General features: G+C 34.7%; 1 protein-coding gene across 2 annotated transcripts in view; it reads right to left on the bottom strand.

The window, feature by feature from the left end:
• Positions 1-9919: 9919 nt before the first annotated feature.
• scarb2a (scavenger receptor class B, member 2a) overlaps positions 9920-19157 on the bottom strand; it is a 34822-nt gene continuing 25584 nt past the window's right edge. The window contains exons 13-14 of one of the 2 annotated variants that reach the window (XM_062025059.1): positions 18310-18357; positions 9920-15173 (exon numbers count right to left, since the gene is read on the bottom strand). In XM_062025059.1, the coding sequence (XP_061881043.1) occupies positions 15042-15173; positions 18310-18357 (180 nt within the window). In that variant the 3' untranslated portion in view covers positions 9920-15041. The remainder of the gene's footprint in view (positions 15174-18309; positions 18358-19157) is intronic. The other variant, XM_062025060.1, reaches the window with a different exon arrangement.

The raw sequence follows: 19157 nt of genomic DNA, 5'->3' as shown, positions 1-19157 counted from the left end.
AAACCGTTTTAAATAGTTTTCAACAGTTTTCAACAATTCTGCACAGTTTTTGACAGTTTTGAGCAGTTTTCAATGGTTCTTAACAGTTTTGAACAGTTTTAAACAGTTACGAACAATTTCAAACAGTTTTCAACCGTTCCCAATAGTTGTTAACAGTTTTGATCAACTGTGAACAGTTTAGAACCATTTCTGAACAATTTTCAACAGTTTTGAACATTTCTGAACAATTGTCAGCAGTTATGAAAAGTTCTAAACACTTTTCAACGGGTTTCAACAATTATGAACAGTTTTCAACAATTGTTACCAGTTTCCAATAGTTATTAACCTTTTGTTATCAATTATTAACACTTTTCAACAGGTCTTAAGAGTTTTGAACAGTTTTCAACCATTTTTAACAGTTTTGAACAGTTGTTAATAGTTCAACTGTTTTGAACAGTTGTGAACAAATTAAACAGTTTTAAACCGTTTTAAATAGTTTTCAATATTTTTAAACAACTCTGCGCAGTTTTTAACAGTTTTGAACAGTTTTGAACAGTTTTCAATAGTTCTTAACAGTTTTGAACCGTTTTAAACAGTTATGAACATTTTTAAACAGTTCTCAACCGTTACCCGTTTTGATCAATTATGAATAGTTTTGAACCATTTCTGAACAATTTTCAACAGTTTTGAAAAGTTCTAAACATCTTTAAACGGATTTCAACGTTCCAATTTTTTTTTACATACATGTTTTTGTTTTTCATCTTTACAAAATGACTTAAGAGGCTAAGAGCATTTTTATTTCTTGCAAATAAGCAATAAGATGCATCTCAAAAATAGAAGTAAATAAATTTACAAGTTTGAATAACCTCTAATTCATGACAATGCATTGACTTTACTTGGATTCATGAATGTTGATACAAGCTATTAATACTGTGCGTAAACAATTGTTTATTAATTATTAAGGCAACATGAGTGTAAGTTGTATTACCTAAGAAATTAATGAAAAAAAAGGACCTTGCTCTAAAGATGTTGTTTTTTAAAAAATGACTTTGTGTTGTCATAGAAGCACATAAAGGAGCTGCCACGAAATGTAAGGAGTGCCTTAAAGAGCCATTTTCATCCTGAAACAGAAGAGAGAACGTCTTTATTGATGATGTATTTAACACTAACATGACTTGTGGTTGGTAGTTCAACGCCCCCCCCCCCCCCCCCCCCCCCCCAGTGGGATTTTGTTCCAAAAGGATGAATACATGTATTTATTGGGTCACATAGGGAGGAAAATTCTCAAAAACATTTGAATCCTAAATAAAAATGTAACTTTTTCATCCGTTTTCCTTAAATTCACATTACTTTTGTTAGATAATTGTACAAATACGCACACCAGAACGATAAGAAAAGGGTCCAAAATGAATGAAAATGTTGACATGGTTAACGTGCAGTGTCTCAGACTCACCACCAGAGGGCAGAAAAGCTCAGCTGTCAGCGCTAACAACCAGCTCGTCTCCTTTTGGATCCAAAGGGCTTCTAATAAGTGATTTTGCAATTTGCGGACATGCGAGAGTGATCCTGAACGCGTCATTTTACGATTTATGCAAAAAAACGTGTTAGCATAACGTAAAAAAATACAAGTACACATTGTACATGACTTAAAAAGTTCTAATAAATATTTTAAGGATATTTAAAGGAAAATATTGTTCGAAACGCCAAACCTAATTGGAAACAAAGACACAAAAGCCCCGTGTTATCATGGTCCTTGTGGAGGGGGGGCGTGGCCTGCGGGCCTGCAGCGGAACGGGGTGTGCCAGGACCGGCCTCGAAGACAGCGACAGGTGCGTAGATGGCCCAGGTGGGCCTTGTTATCTAATCACCTGTCGCCTTTATTAGCAGCAGCTGTGACGAGACGAGTAGTCGGAGTTGGAGGTGCTGCTGAGAGACACAGACGCAGAAAAGACACTGTGCTGAAAAGCAAAAGACTTTGGAGGGAAATAAAACAGTGATATACCCAACCAGAACCAGAACCAGAACTTGAGAGTCAAACCAAAAAGCGTTATATCAAACCCTAACACTGTCTTCAAACCCTTCTTCCAGACCCGTCTTCTTTTTGTCCCCCCCCCCCCCCCCCACGATCCCCCCACCCCCCTCCTTCCTGCGTGACCCCAGCATGTGAAACAACAATTGCTGACCATCAGGACAAAGAAGATGGTCCTTGTTTTCTCGTGGGGGGAGGGGTGGGAGTGGGGGAGGTGCTACTATTGTGTTGTCTTTGCAGGTGGTCTTAACCACTTTTAACACTTCTTAACCTTTTGTTAACACTTATGAGCACTTTTCAACGGTTAGCAACACTTCTTAACACTTTTCAACAGCTCCTAACCTTTTGTTAACACTTTTCAACAGGTCTTAAGAGTTTTGAACAGTTCTGAAGAGTTCTGAACAGTTTCTGAACAATTTTCAACGGTTTTCATCATTAATGACCAATTTTCAACAGTTTTGAACAGTTCTCAAGAACATTCAACAAGTCTCATGAGTTTTGAACAGTTTTGAACGATTCGGAACAGTTCCTGAACAATTTTCAACAATTTTCAACAGTTTCCGGTAGTTTTCAACAGTTTTCAAGAGTTCTTAACAGTGGTCAACAATTCTAAACCGTTTTGAACAGTTTTTAGTAGTTCTCAACTGTTTTTAACAGTTTTGAAAAGTTGTGAACAGTTCACAACAGTTTTGAACAGTTTTCAACAATTTTGGACAGTTTTCAACAATTTTCAACAGGTCTCAGGAATTTTCAATAGTTCCTGAACAATTTTCAACAATTTTCAACAGTTTCCGGTAGTTTTCAACAGTTTTCAACAGTTTTCAAGAGTTCTTAGCAGTGGTCAACAATTCTAAACCGTTTTGAACAGTTTTCAACAGTTTTTAGTAGTTCTCAACTGTTTTGAACAGTTTTGAAAAGTTGTGAACAGTTCGCAACAGTTTTGAACAGTTTTCAACAATTTTGGACAGTTTTTAACAATTTTCAACAGGTCTCTGGAATTTTCAATAGTTCCTGAACAATTTTCAACAATTTTCAACAGTTTCCGGTAGTTTTCAACAGTTTTCAACAGTTTTCAAGAGTTCTTAACAGTGGTCAACAATTCTAAACAGTTTTGAACAGTTTTGACCAGTTTTTAGTAGTTCTCAACTGTTTTTAACAGTTTTGAAAAGTTGTGAACAGTTCACAACAGTTTTGAACAGTTTTCAACAATTTTCAACAGGTCTCAGGAATTTTCAATAGTTCCTGAACAATTTTCAACAGTTTCCGGTAGTTTTCAACAGTTTTCAACAGTTCTTAACAGTGGTCAACAATTCCAAACAGTTTTGACCAGTTTTTAGTAGTTCTCAACTGTTTTTAACAGTTTTGAATAGTTTTGAACAATTTTCAGTAGTTCCTGAACAATTTTTAACAATTTTCAACAGTTTTCAACAGTTTCCGGTAGTTTTCAACAGTTCTTAACAGTGGTCAACAATTCTAAACAGTTTTGACCAGTTTTTAGTAGTTCACAACAGTTTTGAACAGTTTTCAACAATTTTTAACAGTTTTCAACAATTTTCAACAGGTTTCAGGAGTTTTGAATAGTTTTGAACAATTTTCAATAGTTCCTGAACAATTTTCAACAATTTTCAACAGTTGCTGGTAGTTTTCAACAGTTTTCAACAATTTTCAACAGTTTTCAACAGTGGTCAACAATTCTAAACAGTTTTCAGCAGATTTGACCAGTTTTTAGTAGTTCTCAACTGTTTTTAACAGTTTTGAAAAGTTGTGAACAATTTAAACAGTTTTTAATAGTTCTTAACAGTTTTCACCAGTTCTTAAATGGTTCTGAACAATTTTCAATGGTTTTCAACAGTTCCGAATAGTTATTAACAGATTTGAACAGTTTATTTGAACAGTTTTGAACAAAATATAGCAATGTACATTATTAAATAAATAAATAAAAATAAATAAATAAATAAAAATATATATATATATATATATATTTATATTTATTAACACTTATGAGAACTTTTCAACTGTTATTAACACTTATTAACACTTTTTAACAGCTCCCAACCTTTTGTTAACACTTATTAACACTTTTCAACTGTTAGCAACACTTCTTAACACTTTTCAACAGCTCCTAACCTTTTGTTAACACTCATTAACACTTTTCAACAGGTCTTAAGAGTTTTGAACAGTTCTGAAGCGTTTTAAACTGTTTTGATAAATTTTGAACAGTTTTGAACAGTTTCTGAACCATTTTCAATGGTTCAGAACATTTATGACCAATTTTCAATAGTTTTGAAGAGTTTGGAACAATTTTCAACGGGTTTCAACAGTTTAAAATAGTTCTTAAACGTTTTGAACAGTTCACAACAGTTTTGAACAGTTTTCAACAATTTTGAACAGTTTTCAACAATTTTCAACAGGTCTCAAGAGTTTTGAAAAGTTTTGAACAATTTTCAATAGTTCCTGAACAATTTTCAATTTTCAACAGTTTCCGGTAGTTTTCAACAGTTTTCAACAGTTTTGAACAGTGGTCAACAATTCTACACAGTTTTGAACCGTTTCTAGTAGTTCTCAACTGTTTTTAACAGTTTTGAAAAGTTGTGAAAAATTTAAACAGTTTTGAATAGTTCTTAACATTTTTCAACAGTTTTCAAACGTTCCCAATAGGTTCTTAACAGTTTTCACCAGTTTTTAATAGTTCTCAACTGTTTTTAACAGTTTTGAAAAGTTGTGAACAATTTAAACCGTTTTGAATAGTTCTTAACATTTTTCAACAATTTTCAAACGTTCCCAATAGTTCTTAACAGTTTTCACCAGTTCTTAAATGGTTCTGTACAATTTTCAATGGTTTTCAACAGTTCCGAATAGTTATTAACAGTTTTGAACAGTTTCTTTTAACAGTTTTGAACAAAATATAGCAATGTACATTATCAATTAAAAAAAACAAACTATATATATATATATTTATTAACACTTATGAGCACTTTTCAACTGTTATTAACACACACACACACACACACACACACACACACACACACACACACACACACACACACACACACACACACACACACACACACACACACACACACACACACACACACACACACACACACTAACAATAAACCTTTGTGTGCGTTGATGGAAGTCAAAGTCTGTTTTTAAGTGGGTCAGTTTGGGACAAGAGTTTCCACGTGTAACAAAAAGTAGATGACAGATATTTTTGCATCCAATAAACTTTATTAACTGCAGTAAAAATTGTCGGTCATGCAGCATGCGTGTGTTCTTAAAAAGGTCAATAAAGTGCAGTTTTTTTCAAGTTCGGGTAGAAAGAGGAAGCACTGTGTCAGCAAACACAAAACACGTCAAGAGGCCACAAAAAGAAGTCACATGACCCAAAGAAGACGTGAGAAGTGTCTGTGACGCCCTGCAGGTCACATCAGGTCAATGAACGCCACTCATGTCTATCAATCAAACTTCTCTTTTCTCTATTTTGAGCCGTTAAAAATGACATCTGCTTAATTAAAGAAGTCAGTGTCAAGAGAACAAAGTGTCTCCAATGGAGTCCTGAGTGCACTTCAACACACTTATTGTTTGTTTGCTCCTCCTCACCTCGTCTTGACGCTTTAAGTAACCTTTCATCCAACTTTGATCAAAGACGATAAAAATGAAGTGAATGGAATCACAAGGCGTGTGGAAAAAAAAAAGAGTCTCCAAAAGGAGGAACACGAGTCCAATCATTCACCAAAAATGTGCGGCGTCTGCCATTATTTTTCTGACAAACACAACACGCAGTCAGGCTGTTACTAAATGCCTAATCAAACAGGTTTCAACAGTTTTCAACAGTTCTTAAGAGTGTTGAACAGTTTTGAATTGTTTTGAACAATTTTCAACGGGTTTCAACAGTTTAAAATAGTTCTAAAAAGTTTTGAAAAGTTCTTGTCAGGTTAAAATACTGATGACATCTATTAAACAAGACAAGAAGCAAGGAATTAAACAGAGACAGAATTCAATTTGGCTCAATTGAGGAGAAACGTCTGGACTGTACTCTTTGCACAGTCTCACCACGCTCTGACGAAAGATTGTACGCCTCCTCTTTTATTTGGACTTTCCCAGATTACATGGCAACAGCTGTTTCTAAGGGACAGGGGTCGTAAACAGCCATCGCCTTTGTCACAAAACAGTTCAAAGAAAAGGTCAGGTCAAAGAAAAGGTCGTAAAACAGTTCAAAGAAGAGATTGGACAGGTCCTGCTTTCTCTCCGCTTTGTAGATCTCGGGTCAAGACAAAATCTTTCTGTGGATTACAGTACATCAAAGAAACAGAACACCTTCATGTTGCTTCCTATCCTACACAGTGGAGTTTTACAAGCCTTCTGCTTGGCAGGATCAAAGACAGCTTTTGTCCTCTCGCCGGGCGAGCTGAACTCAATGTAACACAAAGTTTTGTGATAACTTTGATACAATTATTCTAACAGTTCACAACAGTTTTCAAGAATTTTCAGCAGGTCCCAAGCGTTTTTAACATTTTTGAACCATTCTGAACAGTTTTGAACAGTTCCTAATAATTTTCAACAGTTTTCAACAGTTTCTAATAGTTTTGAACAGTTTTAAACAGTTCTTAACAGCTTTCAACTATTATTAGTTGGACAGCTTTTAATTGTTCTCACCTGTTTTCAACAGTTGTGAACATTTTAAACAAAAATGAAAAAACATGACATGAAATTTCTCCCACAGGTGTACTAAAAACACCCACTGGAACTTTTTTTCTTATTTTTTTGTCAAAACATCACCAAATTGGGTACACACCTTTAGGGGACTAAAAGGTATGGAGGGTCAAATGGGACAAAATTAAAAGATACATCTTTAGATAATTACTTATATGTATCAGTAATTAATTTGCCAATCATCTATTTAATATAATGGTAGATTTATTATATCATCATTTATTTGTTTTAAGAATTTCATCATTTAATTAGATATTTAATTATTATTTAATCAATTAATGATTTAATTAACTTCATTCTTCCGTGATTTAGTTATTTATTTCGCTATTTAATCATTGATTTCATGATATCGTTATCTATTTAATCATTCAATTTAATATTTCAATACTTATTTATTTACCTAATTATTTGATTTATTCAATTATTTTGATCATTATTTGATTTTTAATTGTGAAATATTACTTAATATTATTACATTATTTTACAATTTAATTATTGATTTAATTATTTCATTATCTATTTAATAATTTAATGTAATATTTCAATACATAATTATTTATTTATCTAATTATTTGATTTAATCAATTATTTTGATAATTATTCACTTATTAAATTATGTAATTATCATTTAATATTATTTAATGATTTAATAATTTTTACAATTTCATTATTGATTTCATTATTTAAGCATTTAATGTAATATTTCAATACGTAATTGTTTATTTATCTAATCATTTGATTTAAACAATTATTTTGATAATTATTTAATAATTAAATTATGTAATTATTATTTAACATTATTTAATGATTTTATTATTTTACAATTTCATTATTGATTTCATTATTACATTATTTATTTAGTCATTTAATTAAATATTTCAATACTAATTTATTTATTTATCTAATGATTTGATTTAATCAATTATTTTGATAATTAATTAAATTATTTTAATACTATTTAATGATTTAATTATTCTACAATTTAGTTATTGAGCCCATTATTTCATGAACATGTGTCTCGGCCATCAAACTCAGTGGGCGGGGCCAACAAATGTCGTCCAATCATTGCAAGTGGAAGTGGTAACCAATCAGGTGTTAGGATCCGCCCACTGACACCGAGTTTGACAGACACAATTGATTTGTGAAGCTAATAGGACACAATTAAGTCATTAAATCTCTAGAGCAGGGGTCACCAACCTTTTTGAAAGCAAGAGCTACTTCTTGGGTACTGATTAATGCGAAGAGCTACCAGTTTGATACACACTTAAATAAATTGCCAGAAATAGCCAATTTGCTCAATTTACCTTTAACTCTATGTTATTATTAATAATTAATGATATTTACACTTAATTGAACAGTTTAAAAGAGGAGAAAACACAAAAAAAAATGACAATTACATTTTGAAACATAGTTTATCTTCAATTTCGACTTTTTAAAATTCAAAATTCAACCAAAAAAAGAAGAGAAAAACTAGCTAATTCGAATCTTTTTGAAAAAATTAAAAAAAGAATTGATGGAACATCATTAGTAATTTTTCCTGATTAAGATCAATTTTAGAATTGTGATGACATGTTTTAAATAGGTTAAAATCCAATCTACACTTTGTTAGAGTATATAACAAATTGGACCAAGCTATATTTCTAACAAAGACAAATCATTATTTCTTCTAGATTTTCCAGAACAAAATTTTTAAAAGAAATTCAAAAGACTTTGAAATAAGATTTACATTTGATTCTACAGATTTCTAGATTTGCCAGAATAATTTTTTTGAATTTTAATCATAAGTTTGAAGAAATATTTCACAAATATTCTTCGTCGAAAAAACAGAAGCTAAAATGAAGAATTACATTAAAATGTATTTATTAGTCTTCACAATAAAAATAATAAACTTAATTGAACATTGATTTAAATTGTCAGGAAAGAAGAGGAAGGAATTTAAAAGGTAAAAAGGTATATGTGTTTAAAAATCCTAAAATCATTTTTAAGGTTGTATTTTTTCTCTAAAATTGTCTTTCTGAAAGTTATAAGAAGCAAAGTAAAAAAAAATTATGAATTTATTTAAACAAGTGAAGACCAAGTCTTTAAAATATTTTCTTGGATTTTCAAATTCTATTTGAGTTTTGTCTCTCTTAGAATTAAAAATGTCGGGCAAAGCGAGACCAGCTTGCTAGTAAATAAATAAAATTTAAAAAATAGAGGCAGCTCACTGGTAAGTGCTGCTATTTGAGCTATTTTTAGAACAGGCCAGCGGGCTACTCATCTGGTCCTTACGGGCTACCTGGTGCCTGTGGGCACCGCGTTGGTGACCCCTGCTCTAAACTATTACTTTAAATGTGTCATTATTTAAATAATAAAAAAATGTTATTTTACACATTCTTTACAAATATACAATGACACATTTAAGTAATTTAAGGTTTATTTAATTAATTGTGTCCCTTTTGGTGCTCCATAGATTAAAAATCATACAATATATTTGGCGAGCAACAAATTGTCCATAAACTATTGATCATTTTTACCGATAATAGAAAGTCTACATTTTCACCATCTTTATGGTCACGTGAAGACATTTTTACAATTTTTCCACATTCCAGTAAATATTTTTTGGGGGAAAAAATGACAAGAGCAGGAAGGTTTGCGCTTGACGGCAAGGTTTATTTTCTTGCAAATACACTAGAAATGTTTACAAAAGCACAGTAGAAAGGTGTGTGCCGTGTAAATTATCAAAACTAAACAGGAGTTTTAATCATTTTTGCACCAAAACATGACAAGGAAAGATTGTCATTCTCAGCAGCAAAACAAAACCAGCAGTGACCTCACGGGGGCGCCGGTGGTCACACGCCGCCATTGCTCAGACACCAAAAAAACACTTTGTTGTTGTTGTTGTTGTTGTTGCAAACAGGGCGAAGGCTATGGCATGACCGCTGGTCCTGAAGGAGGAAGAGGAGGGGCTTCATTCATCTTGCTGGCATAACTCGCGTCAAGATAAGTCAGCAACCGTCCAGTGTGACCTTGGGCGAGGTCACGTGACCGCGCCACCGTCCATGTGTAACTTTACTCGTTTTCTGGTCAAAACAAAGTGAAATGAAGCTTGGACCCAAGCAGAATATCTACAAACAATATACACCAAGAAAAAAAATAAAAATATCACAATTCCGGGAGGGGGAGGGGGGATAAATATCGAGTGGCCCCTTACTATTTTTTTTTTTTTACAAGTTTGTATTGCTTTTATTTTACATAATACTGAGACTTAGAGGCAAAAACTAGCCAGTGTTCTTTCGGCCTTGATGTCAAGAAGGCACATAACACACACACACACACATTCTCGTACACACACACACACACACACACACACAAAAGTGTCCACGCAGCAAAATACTTTAACAGTGACACGTTTTGTTTTTTTTGTCTTGAAGGGAAAGCTAGGCGGGAGCGGTTTGTGGCACGGAAGCTAAAGGTCATCTTTGGTCACGAGCCAATGAGCGAATGCGGGCTCAGTCTTCCAAAACGGAGAAGCGATGGCTCAGGTGTGAACAGGTGATCGGGATTAAGGTCTCGTGTCAAAAAAAAAGTACACAAAAAAAAATAAAATAAATAAGTTCACCAAAAGAGGTCGGGTTCAGAACTTTCCAGTCGGAGGATTTTAGCTCGATTTGGTAGAACCGTTGCTTCTGTAACGATCAAAATGGGAACATGATACGCTGTTTAATTGTTTTTGACCACTTAAAAATATCGTGCATTACGATGAGATGATCTTGGTAAAAAAAACGTCCGTTGTTTTTCTACCGTTTGTGGCAAGAAGTCTGTTCAAAGTTTCCCACTTTGCAGTAAACTTCTGGTGAGGCAAAGACGGACTAACTGGGGTCCTCGGGTCGGTTGACAGAGTCGTCACTTTTGTGTTCGGATGGAATGTTTGATCGGAATATGTGAGTTGTTACGATGGTCTTGGTAGAGAAATCCAACAAAGGGGTTGAAATAGATCGGTAAAAGTGACAGCAAGATGAATTTGTGTCGCTTGTTCAATCTGATCAGGTATAACCGATCCGCTGCAAATCCATTTCCCGCAAAGAGTCCAATTGGAAGTATCCTGCTGGAGATCAACTGAAACTGCGGTCGACAGAACCGTCTCTCCTGTGTCATGATGGAACATTTTGATCGGAACTAACCGATCCAACATGAAACTTTCGGTACTTCTGATCCGAAGGGTCCCACTTTTACTCTTTGGCTGGGGCGGAGCGAGATGGACATCTGTTCTTTCGTCGGTCCACAGAATCGTCACTCCTGTGTTACGATGGAAAGTCTGATCGGAACGAACCGATCCGACCGACTTGGTGGAAACGTTCGGTACAGTACAGTACGTGTCTTTTGCGGTTTCTGTTAGGTCCGATCTGAAGCATCGCACTCTACAGTACTGTTTTGGTTGGGGCGGAGCTAGACACACTTGCTCCGTCATTGGTCGACAGAATTGTTACGATGAAATTCCACGATTGGAACAAGACCATTTTTTTCAACTTTGCGCGAATCTTAGAACTTAAAATCCTCGCGTCCACCAAGTGGTTTGGTACAGTTTTGTGGAGTACGTATATTTTGCCGTTTCTGCCGGGTGCGATTTGCAGGATCTAACTTTAATCGGTCAACAGAATCTTCAGTCCTGCGTTACTACGGAAAATTCTGATCTGAACTAACTGGCCATCTTGGTAAAAAACGTCCGGTATTTTTCTACCATTTGTGGCAACAAGTCTATTCAAAGTTTCCCATTTTGCAGTAACCTTCTGTTGAGGCAAAGACGAACTAACTGGGGTCCTCGGATCGGTTGACAGAATGGTCACTTTTCTGTTTGGACGGTGGAAAAGTCTGATCCGAACTAACCAATCCGACCTTCTCGGTGGAAACGTTCGCTGCAGTACAGTACGTATATTTTGCGGTTTCTGTTAGGTCTGATCCGAAGTTGGTTGGGGCGGAACTAGACACACTTGCACAGTCATTGGTCGACAGAATTGTTATGATGAAATTTCACGATAGGAACGAGACAATTTTTTTCAACTTTTCTGCGAGACATCCAAAAATATTGTAGATTACAAACAGAGAGGAATTTGTGCGAATCTTATAACCCTTGTGTCCACAGAGTGGTTCGGTACAGTTCTTTGGAGTACGTATATTTTGCCGTTTCTGTCGGGTGCGATTTGAAGGATCTAACTTGACAGAATCGTCACTCCTGCATTAAGACAAAAAATTCTGATCGGAACTAACCGATCCGACCTACTTGGTGGAAACATTCGTTACAGTACAGTATGTATATTTTGCGGTTTCTGTTAGGTCTGATCCGAAGTTGGTTGCTGTTGGACGCTTACACTGTCATTGGTCGACACACTTGTTACGATGAAATTTCACGATCAGAGCAAGACGGTTTTTTCCAATTTTCTGCAAGACATCCAAAAATATTGTAGATTACAAAGAGGAACTTGTGCGAATTAACTTGAGCTCCTTGGTGGAAACTAGACTTAAAATCCTCGTGATCACAAGTGGTTCGGTACAGTTCTTTGGAGTATGTATATTTTGCCGTTTGTCGGGTGCGAGTTGAAAGATCTAACTTGACAGAATCGTCACTCCTGCATTACGACAAAAAATTCTGATCGGAACAAACCTATCCGACCTACTTGGTGGAAACATTCGTTGCAGTACAGTATGTATATTTTGCGGTTTCTGTTAGGTCTGATCCGAAGTTGGTTGGGGCTCGCACTGTCATTGGTCGACACACTTGTTACGATGAAATTTCACGATCAGAGCAAGACAATTTTTTCAACTTTTCTGCAAGACATCCAAAAATATTGTAGATTACAAAGAGGAACTTGTGCGAATTAACTTGAGCTCCTTGGTGGAAACTAGACTTAAAATCCTCGTGAACACAAGTGGTTCGGTACAGTTCTTCGGAGTACGTATATTTTGCCGTTTCTGTCGGGTGCGAGTTGAAAGATCTAACTTGACAGAACCGTTTTGTTTAACTTGAAATGGTCGACCGAATCGTCACTCCTCTGTAACGATGAAAATGTGCGATCGGAAAAGGTAGCAAAACTGGAAAATTCATCAAAAGAGCTTGGGTTCAGTCATAAAGGCTGAGAACTTTCCAGTCGGAGGATTTAGCTCGATTTTGTAGGATCGACACAACCGTTGCTTCTGTAATGATCGGAATGGGAACAACATGTTATGCTCTTTAATTGGTTTTGACGAAAAAAAGCACCACTTAAAAATATTGCATTGCGATGAGATGAATTTGCAGCAGTCGTGTCTCGCCAGAATTAATCAAACTGGCCATCTTGGTAAAAAAACGTCCGATATTTTTCTACCCATTTTGCAGTAACCTTCTGTTGAGGCAAAGACGGACTTAACTGGGGTCCTCGGATCGGTTGACAGAATGGTCACTTTTCTGTTCGGAGGGTGGAAAAGTCTGATTGGACCTAACCGATCCGACCTTCTCGGTGGAAACGTTCGGTACAGTACAGTACGTATATTTTGCGGTTACTGTTAGGTCTGATCCGAAGTTGTTTGGGGCGGAGCTAGACATGCTTGCACTGTCATTGGTCGACACACTTGTTACGATGAAATTTCACGATCAGAGCAAGACAATTTTTTCAACTTTTCTGCAAGACATCCAAAAATATTGTAGATTACAAAGAGGAACTTGTGCGAATTAACTTGAGCTCCTTGGTGGAAACTAGACTTAAAATCCTCGTGATCACAAGTGGTTCGGTACAGTTCTGTGGAGTACGTATATTTTGCCGTTTCTGTCGGGTGCGAGTTAAAGGATCTAACTTGACAGAACCAGTTTGTTTAACTTGAAATGGTCGACCGAATCGTCACTCCTCTGTAACGATGAAAATGTGCGATCGGAAAAGGTAGCAAAACTGGAAAATTCGTCAAAAGAGCTGAGAACTTTCCAGTCGGAGGATTTAGCTCGATTTTGTAGGATCGACACAGATCGGAATGGGAACAACATGTTATGCTCTTGAATTGGTTTTGACGGAAAAAAAAGCACCTCTTAAAAATATCGCATTGCGATGAGATGAATTGGCAGCAGTCAGGTCTCGCCAGAATTAATCAAACTGGCCATCTTGGTTTAACTTGAAATGGTCGACCGAATCGTCACTCCTGCGTAACGATGAAAACGTGCGATCGGAAAAAGGTAACAAAACTGGAAATTTACCGAACGAGTAGTGCGAACTGAACCTCTACTGGTGAGAAAGAGTGAACAAAAAGGCCCTTTGTGAAGTAAGAGTTTAAACTGACCCGTGGCACAAAATCTTAAGACTGACGTGTTAGCCCGCCTACACAAAAGTCGTGAAAAAAAACGTTGCGATGAAATGACGGACTTAAGACTGGTGTGACCCCTTCCACACAAACCCCACTCCCACAGGTTATGGCCACACTAGCAGCAATAACAAACATGAAAAAGAAGACACTGAAATGTTTTGAACGCGTGGACCACAAAGTTGACGTGACAAAAAAATAAAAATACAACAGGGCACATTTTCCAGGCAAAAAGTGCGGGGATGTTTGTCGTTTCGTTTTTTTTTTTGGCGGTACGGTCTTAAGCGTGACGCGGGGCGCCGTGCAGTGTAAGACACGAAGAGTGATTCAAGTGCTGCACAGTAACACCGGGTGGCGCTCCACAGCGTCTTGGACTCATCCAAGGTAGGAAAAAAAAAAAGGAGACGACCTGGTAGCTTCGACGGAGGACTGCCGGGAGTCCATCTTGTGCTTGAGTAACAGTGTTGGCGTGCGACGTTAGTGTCATGAGATATCATGGTGGTAAGGCAGGAAGCAGGTCTCCCTTCTTAGTTCTTGTGGCGCTTACAAAAAGGTGCATCGGGCTACAGGTGGGGGGGGGGGGGGGACTGCTTTCACAGCCAGGGGGACTCTGAAATGCGTCTAGTGTTGGATTAAACACACACAGTTTGTGTGTGTAGGAAACAAGGTTTGGCTCAGTGGTTCCTAATAAGTTTTGCCGGCCAAAGAATGCGTCCGTGTAGGAATGGAGACACCTATGCTACCTTTTAGGGGGTACAAAAAAAGGCTTGTCCTGGTCGAGTCCTTCATCTTTGGAGTCAACCAAGAGAGGACGAGGAGGAGGAGGAGGGGGAGGAAGGCGAGTCAAGTCGGAGGTGATGACGCAATAAACCGTCCTAGGAGGGCTCAGGGAGAGGAGCGCTGTCTTTTGTTGACCCCCCCCTGCTGTGCACTGATCCCTCGAGCCCCCTTCCCATGTGCCAGGCTTGGGGTGAGGGGTTTGGGGCGTGGGGTGGTTGTTGGCAAGCATCCTGTATCAACACTTCTGGGCCTCCACTGGAGACATGGCGATGTACGAGCCGTTCCTTATAGGCTGGCTGGCCGGCGCGTCCGGCGACTCGTCCGTCTTGTCGCTGACTTGCGTGTAAGCCGTCTCGTCTTTGGCCGTCTGCGTCCCAAGAAACACGGGCGTTAGTGGAAAAGCACGTGAAATATGTAAAATATGAACTAAAACAGCTGATAACAACTCACTAGGTGCTGCTGTTTCGGGTAGCATTGACTTAATTAAGCGTCCCTACGTCAACGACACATATTTGACACTCTCAATATATTATATATAAAATAATGTGTATATTAGCTTTAAAATTTGGTTATCAAAATAGTGATATTAGATGTACATGTGTATATTATCTTTAAAATTCCTCCATAGTGATAGATACAATATGTATATTATCCTTAAATTTGTCAATATAATGATATTAGACATACGGATGTGTACATTATCTTTAAATGAATCAATATGGTGACATTAGATGTACATTATTTAAATTAATCAAAATAGTGATATATTTGATGTTCATATGTCTATATTATCTTTAAATTCATGAATATAATCATATATTAGCTGTACAGACGTATATACTATCTTTAAATTTGTCAATAAAGTGTTATATTGGCTGTAAATTAATTAATATAGTGATACATTAAATGTACGGATACTTATACTACCTCTAAATTCCTCAATATATTGATATAGATGTACAGACGTGTATACTACCTCTAAATTCATCAATATAGTGGTATATTAGATGTACAGACATGTATACCATCTTTAAATACATCAATATAGTAATATATTAGTTGTACAGACGTATATACTATTTAAGAATTAATCAAAATAGTAGTATTAGACCTATATTTAAATTCATCAATAAAGCTATATTATATATACAGCTATATTAGCTGTAAATTCATTAAAATAGTGATATATTAGATGTACATATGTGTATACTATCTTTCAATTAATCAATATATTAATATATTAGAGGTATACTATCTTCAAATTCATCAATTAAGTGCTATATTAGCTGTATAGATGTACATACTATCTTACAATTAATCAAAAATAGTGGTATTAGACCTATACTATAAATTAATCAATAAAGCTATTATATATACAGCTATATTAGCTGTAAATTCATTAAAATAGTGATATATTAGATGTACATATGTGTATACTATCTTTCAATTAATCAATATATTAATATATTAGATGTATACTATCTTCAAATTCATCAATTAAGTGCTATATTAGCTGTATAGACGTATATACTATCTTACAATTAATCAAAATAGTGGTATTAGACCTATACTATATTTAAATTAATCAATAAAGCTATATTATATATACAGCTATATTAGCTGTAAATTCATTAATATAGTGATATATTAGATGTACATATGTGTATACTATCTTTAAATGAATCAATATAGTAATATATTAGATGCACACTATCTTCAAATTCATCAATTAAGTGCTATATTAGCTGTACAGACGTATATACTATCTTACAATTAATCAAAATAGTGGTATTAGACCTATACTATATTTAAATTAATCAATAAAGCTATATTATTATATATATACAGCTATATTAGCTGTAAATTCATTAAAATAGTGATATATTAGATGTACATATGTGTATACTATCTTTCAATTAATAAATATATTAATATATTAGATGTATACTATCTTCAAATTCATCAATTAAGTGCTATATTAGCTGTATAGATGTATATACTATCTTACAATTAATCAAAATAGTGGTATTAGACCTATATTATTTAAATTAATCAATAAAGCTATATTATATATACAGCTATATTAGCTGTAAATTCATTAATATAGTGATATATTATATGTACATATGTGTATACTATCTTTAAATGAATCAATATAGTAATATATTAGATGTATACTATCTTCAAATTCATCAATTACGTGCTATATTAGCTGTACAGACGTTTATACTATCTTACGATTAATCAAAATAGTGGTATTAGACTTATACTATATTCAAATTAATCAATAAAGATATATTATATATACACAACTATATTAGCTGTTAATTCATTAATATAGTGATATATCAGATGTACATATGTGTATACTATCTTTAAATTAATCAATATAGTAATATATTAGATGTATACTATCTTCAAATTCATCAATTAAGTGCTATATTAGCTGTATAGACGTATATACTATCTTACAATTAATCAAAATAGTGGTATTAGACCTATACTATATTTAATCATTAAAGCTATATTATTATATATATACAGCTATATTAGCTGTAAATTCATTAATATAGTGATATATTATATGTACATATGTCTATACTATCTTTAAATGAATCAATATAGTAATATATTAGATGTATACTATCTTCAAATTCATCAATTAAGTGCTATATTAGCTGTACAGACGTTTATACTATCTTACAATTAATCAAAATAGTGGTATTAGACTTATACTATATTCAAATTAATCAATAAAGATATATTATATATACACAACTATATTAGCTGTAAATTCATTAATATAGTGATATATCAGATGTACATATGTGTATACTATCTTTAAATTAATCAATATAGTAATATATTAGATGTATACTATCTTCAAATTCATCAATTAAGTGCTATATTAGCTGTAAATTCATCAATATAGTGATGTACAGATGTGTATACTGTCTTTAAATTATTTCATATAGTGATAGACATACAGATGTGTACATTAACTTTAAAATCTGCACACACACACTCACAAAAAACGAAGGAAACATGTTTTTTTAACGCTTATGCATGTTTTAAGTCTGGCACGCAAATACTATTGCATAAAATCACATCTGCAGTCATGAATCAATACCTTACTGGCTGGTGTTCTGTTATTAAGTAAAGATTAAACAAGTGAGATCATATCGCAAGCTACATTTTACTCGTCCACCCACAAACAATGAAGTTTTTCAAAGTTTTTAAGGATAAAAGTGGACATTTTGAGTGTAAACGAAAAGTTAAAATGCAAAAGGAAGATTTGCGTTGTAAAAATATCCATGTTCATATAGACATAGCTATAAATATAAAGCACCACAACATACATTTAAGTCAATAAATAAAAGGCAAATATACTACAAGGTGCCAATTAAGACCCAAATGTACATTAAAACATATTTGTTGGCTAACAAACTGAATTAAACATAGGAGAACAGCAAATAAGGTGGCAAAAATGAATAAAGACTTACAGCAAAAGAATGAAAAGCCTCAGTAAAATCAATACGTTTTACTTCGTTCTAAAACAGAAAAGGGAAAAAAAGGGGGTTACAGAAATGTAAAAAATTGAACAACAGGGTTAATATAATGCTTCACATTGCAATTAAGCATATTCAACATTTTTTCAAACAGTGCTATAATCTAAGCTGACAATCGTGTGACATTTGAGAAATGACTTAGATGACAAATGATGTATGTGTGGAGCTGCATCGTTAGCTTAGCATGCTTAGCTTCCAAACAAGGAGAAACGGCTGGCTTCTATTTGGTGAAAACACTGAAACATTTAAGAGTGGTTTGTCAATTTTATCAAACTAAAATGTTTCTTTTAACCAAGCCAGCAGTTTCATGTCCGTGTTCGGCAAGATGCTACGCTAATAGCATGAACTTACTGTGTGTTGTCAAATAACTACCGTGTTTTACAGACTATTAGCCGCTACTTTTTTCCTACGCTTTGCACCCTGTGGCTTATAAAACGGTGCGACTAATTTAAGGATTTTTTTTTCCACACTAATGGCGGTAGTGTTTTGTATTCAACGAATAGTTTTTCTAATACACAAACAGACCCTGAAAAGGACTTTTATTGTTTGGACAAGTTTTACAATATAACTAAAACAATTCATACTTTCTAAACCGTCATATTTGTCAGTTGTGTTTTCAAGCATATTTGTATGTGCTGTCGTAACGTAATCAAGCTAGCGCCGTCAGCATTAGCTAATATGCCGACACGAGTACCACGTTTACAAGCGTTTGTGTTGGTATTAACTTACAATAGCGTTCTTTTTGTATCGTTTCAGTTTCACAAATTCCTCAGTAAATTCAT

Source organism: Entelurus aequoreus, linkage group LG17 (assembly GCF_033978785.1).
Source record: "Entelurus aequoreus isolate RoL-2023_Sb linkage group LG17, RoL_Eaeq_v1.1, whole genome shotgun sequence".
In the NCBI taxonomy this organism is placed as follows: Eukaryota; Metazoa; Chordata; class Actinopteri; order Syngnathiformes; family Syngnathidae; genus Entelurus; species Entelurus aequoreus.
This window is presented reverse-complemented; position numbering and strand designations above follow the sequence as displayed.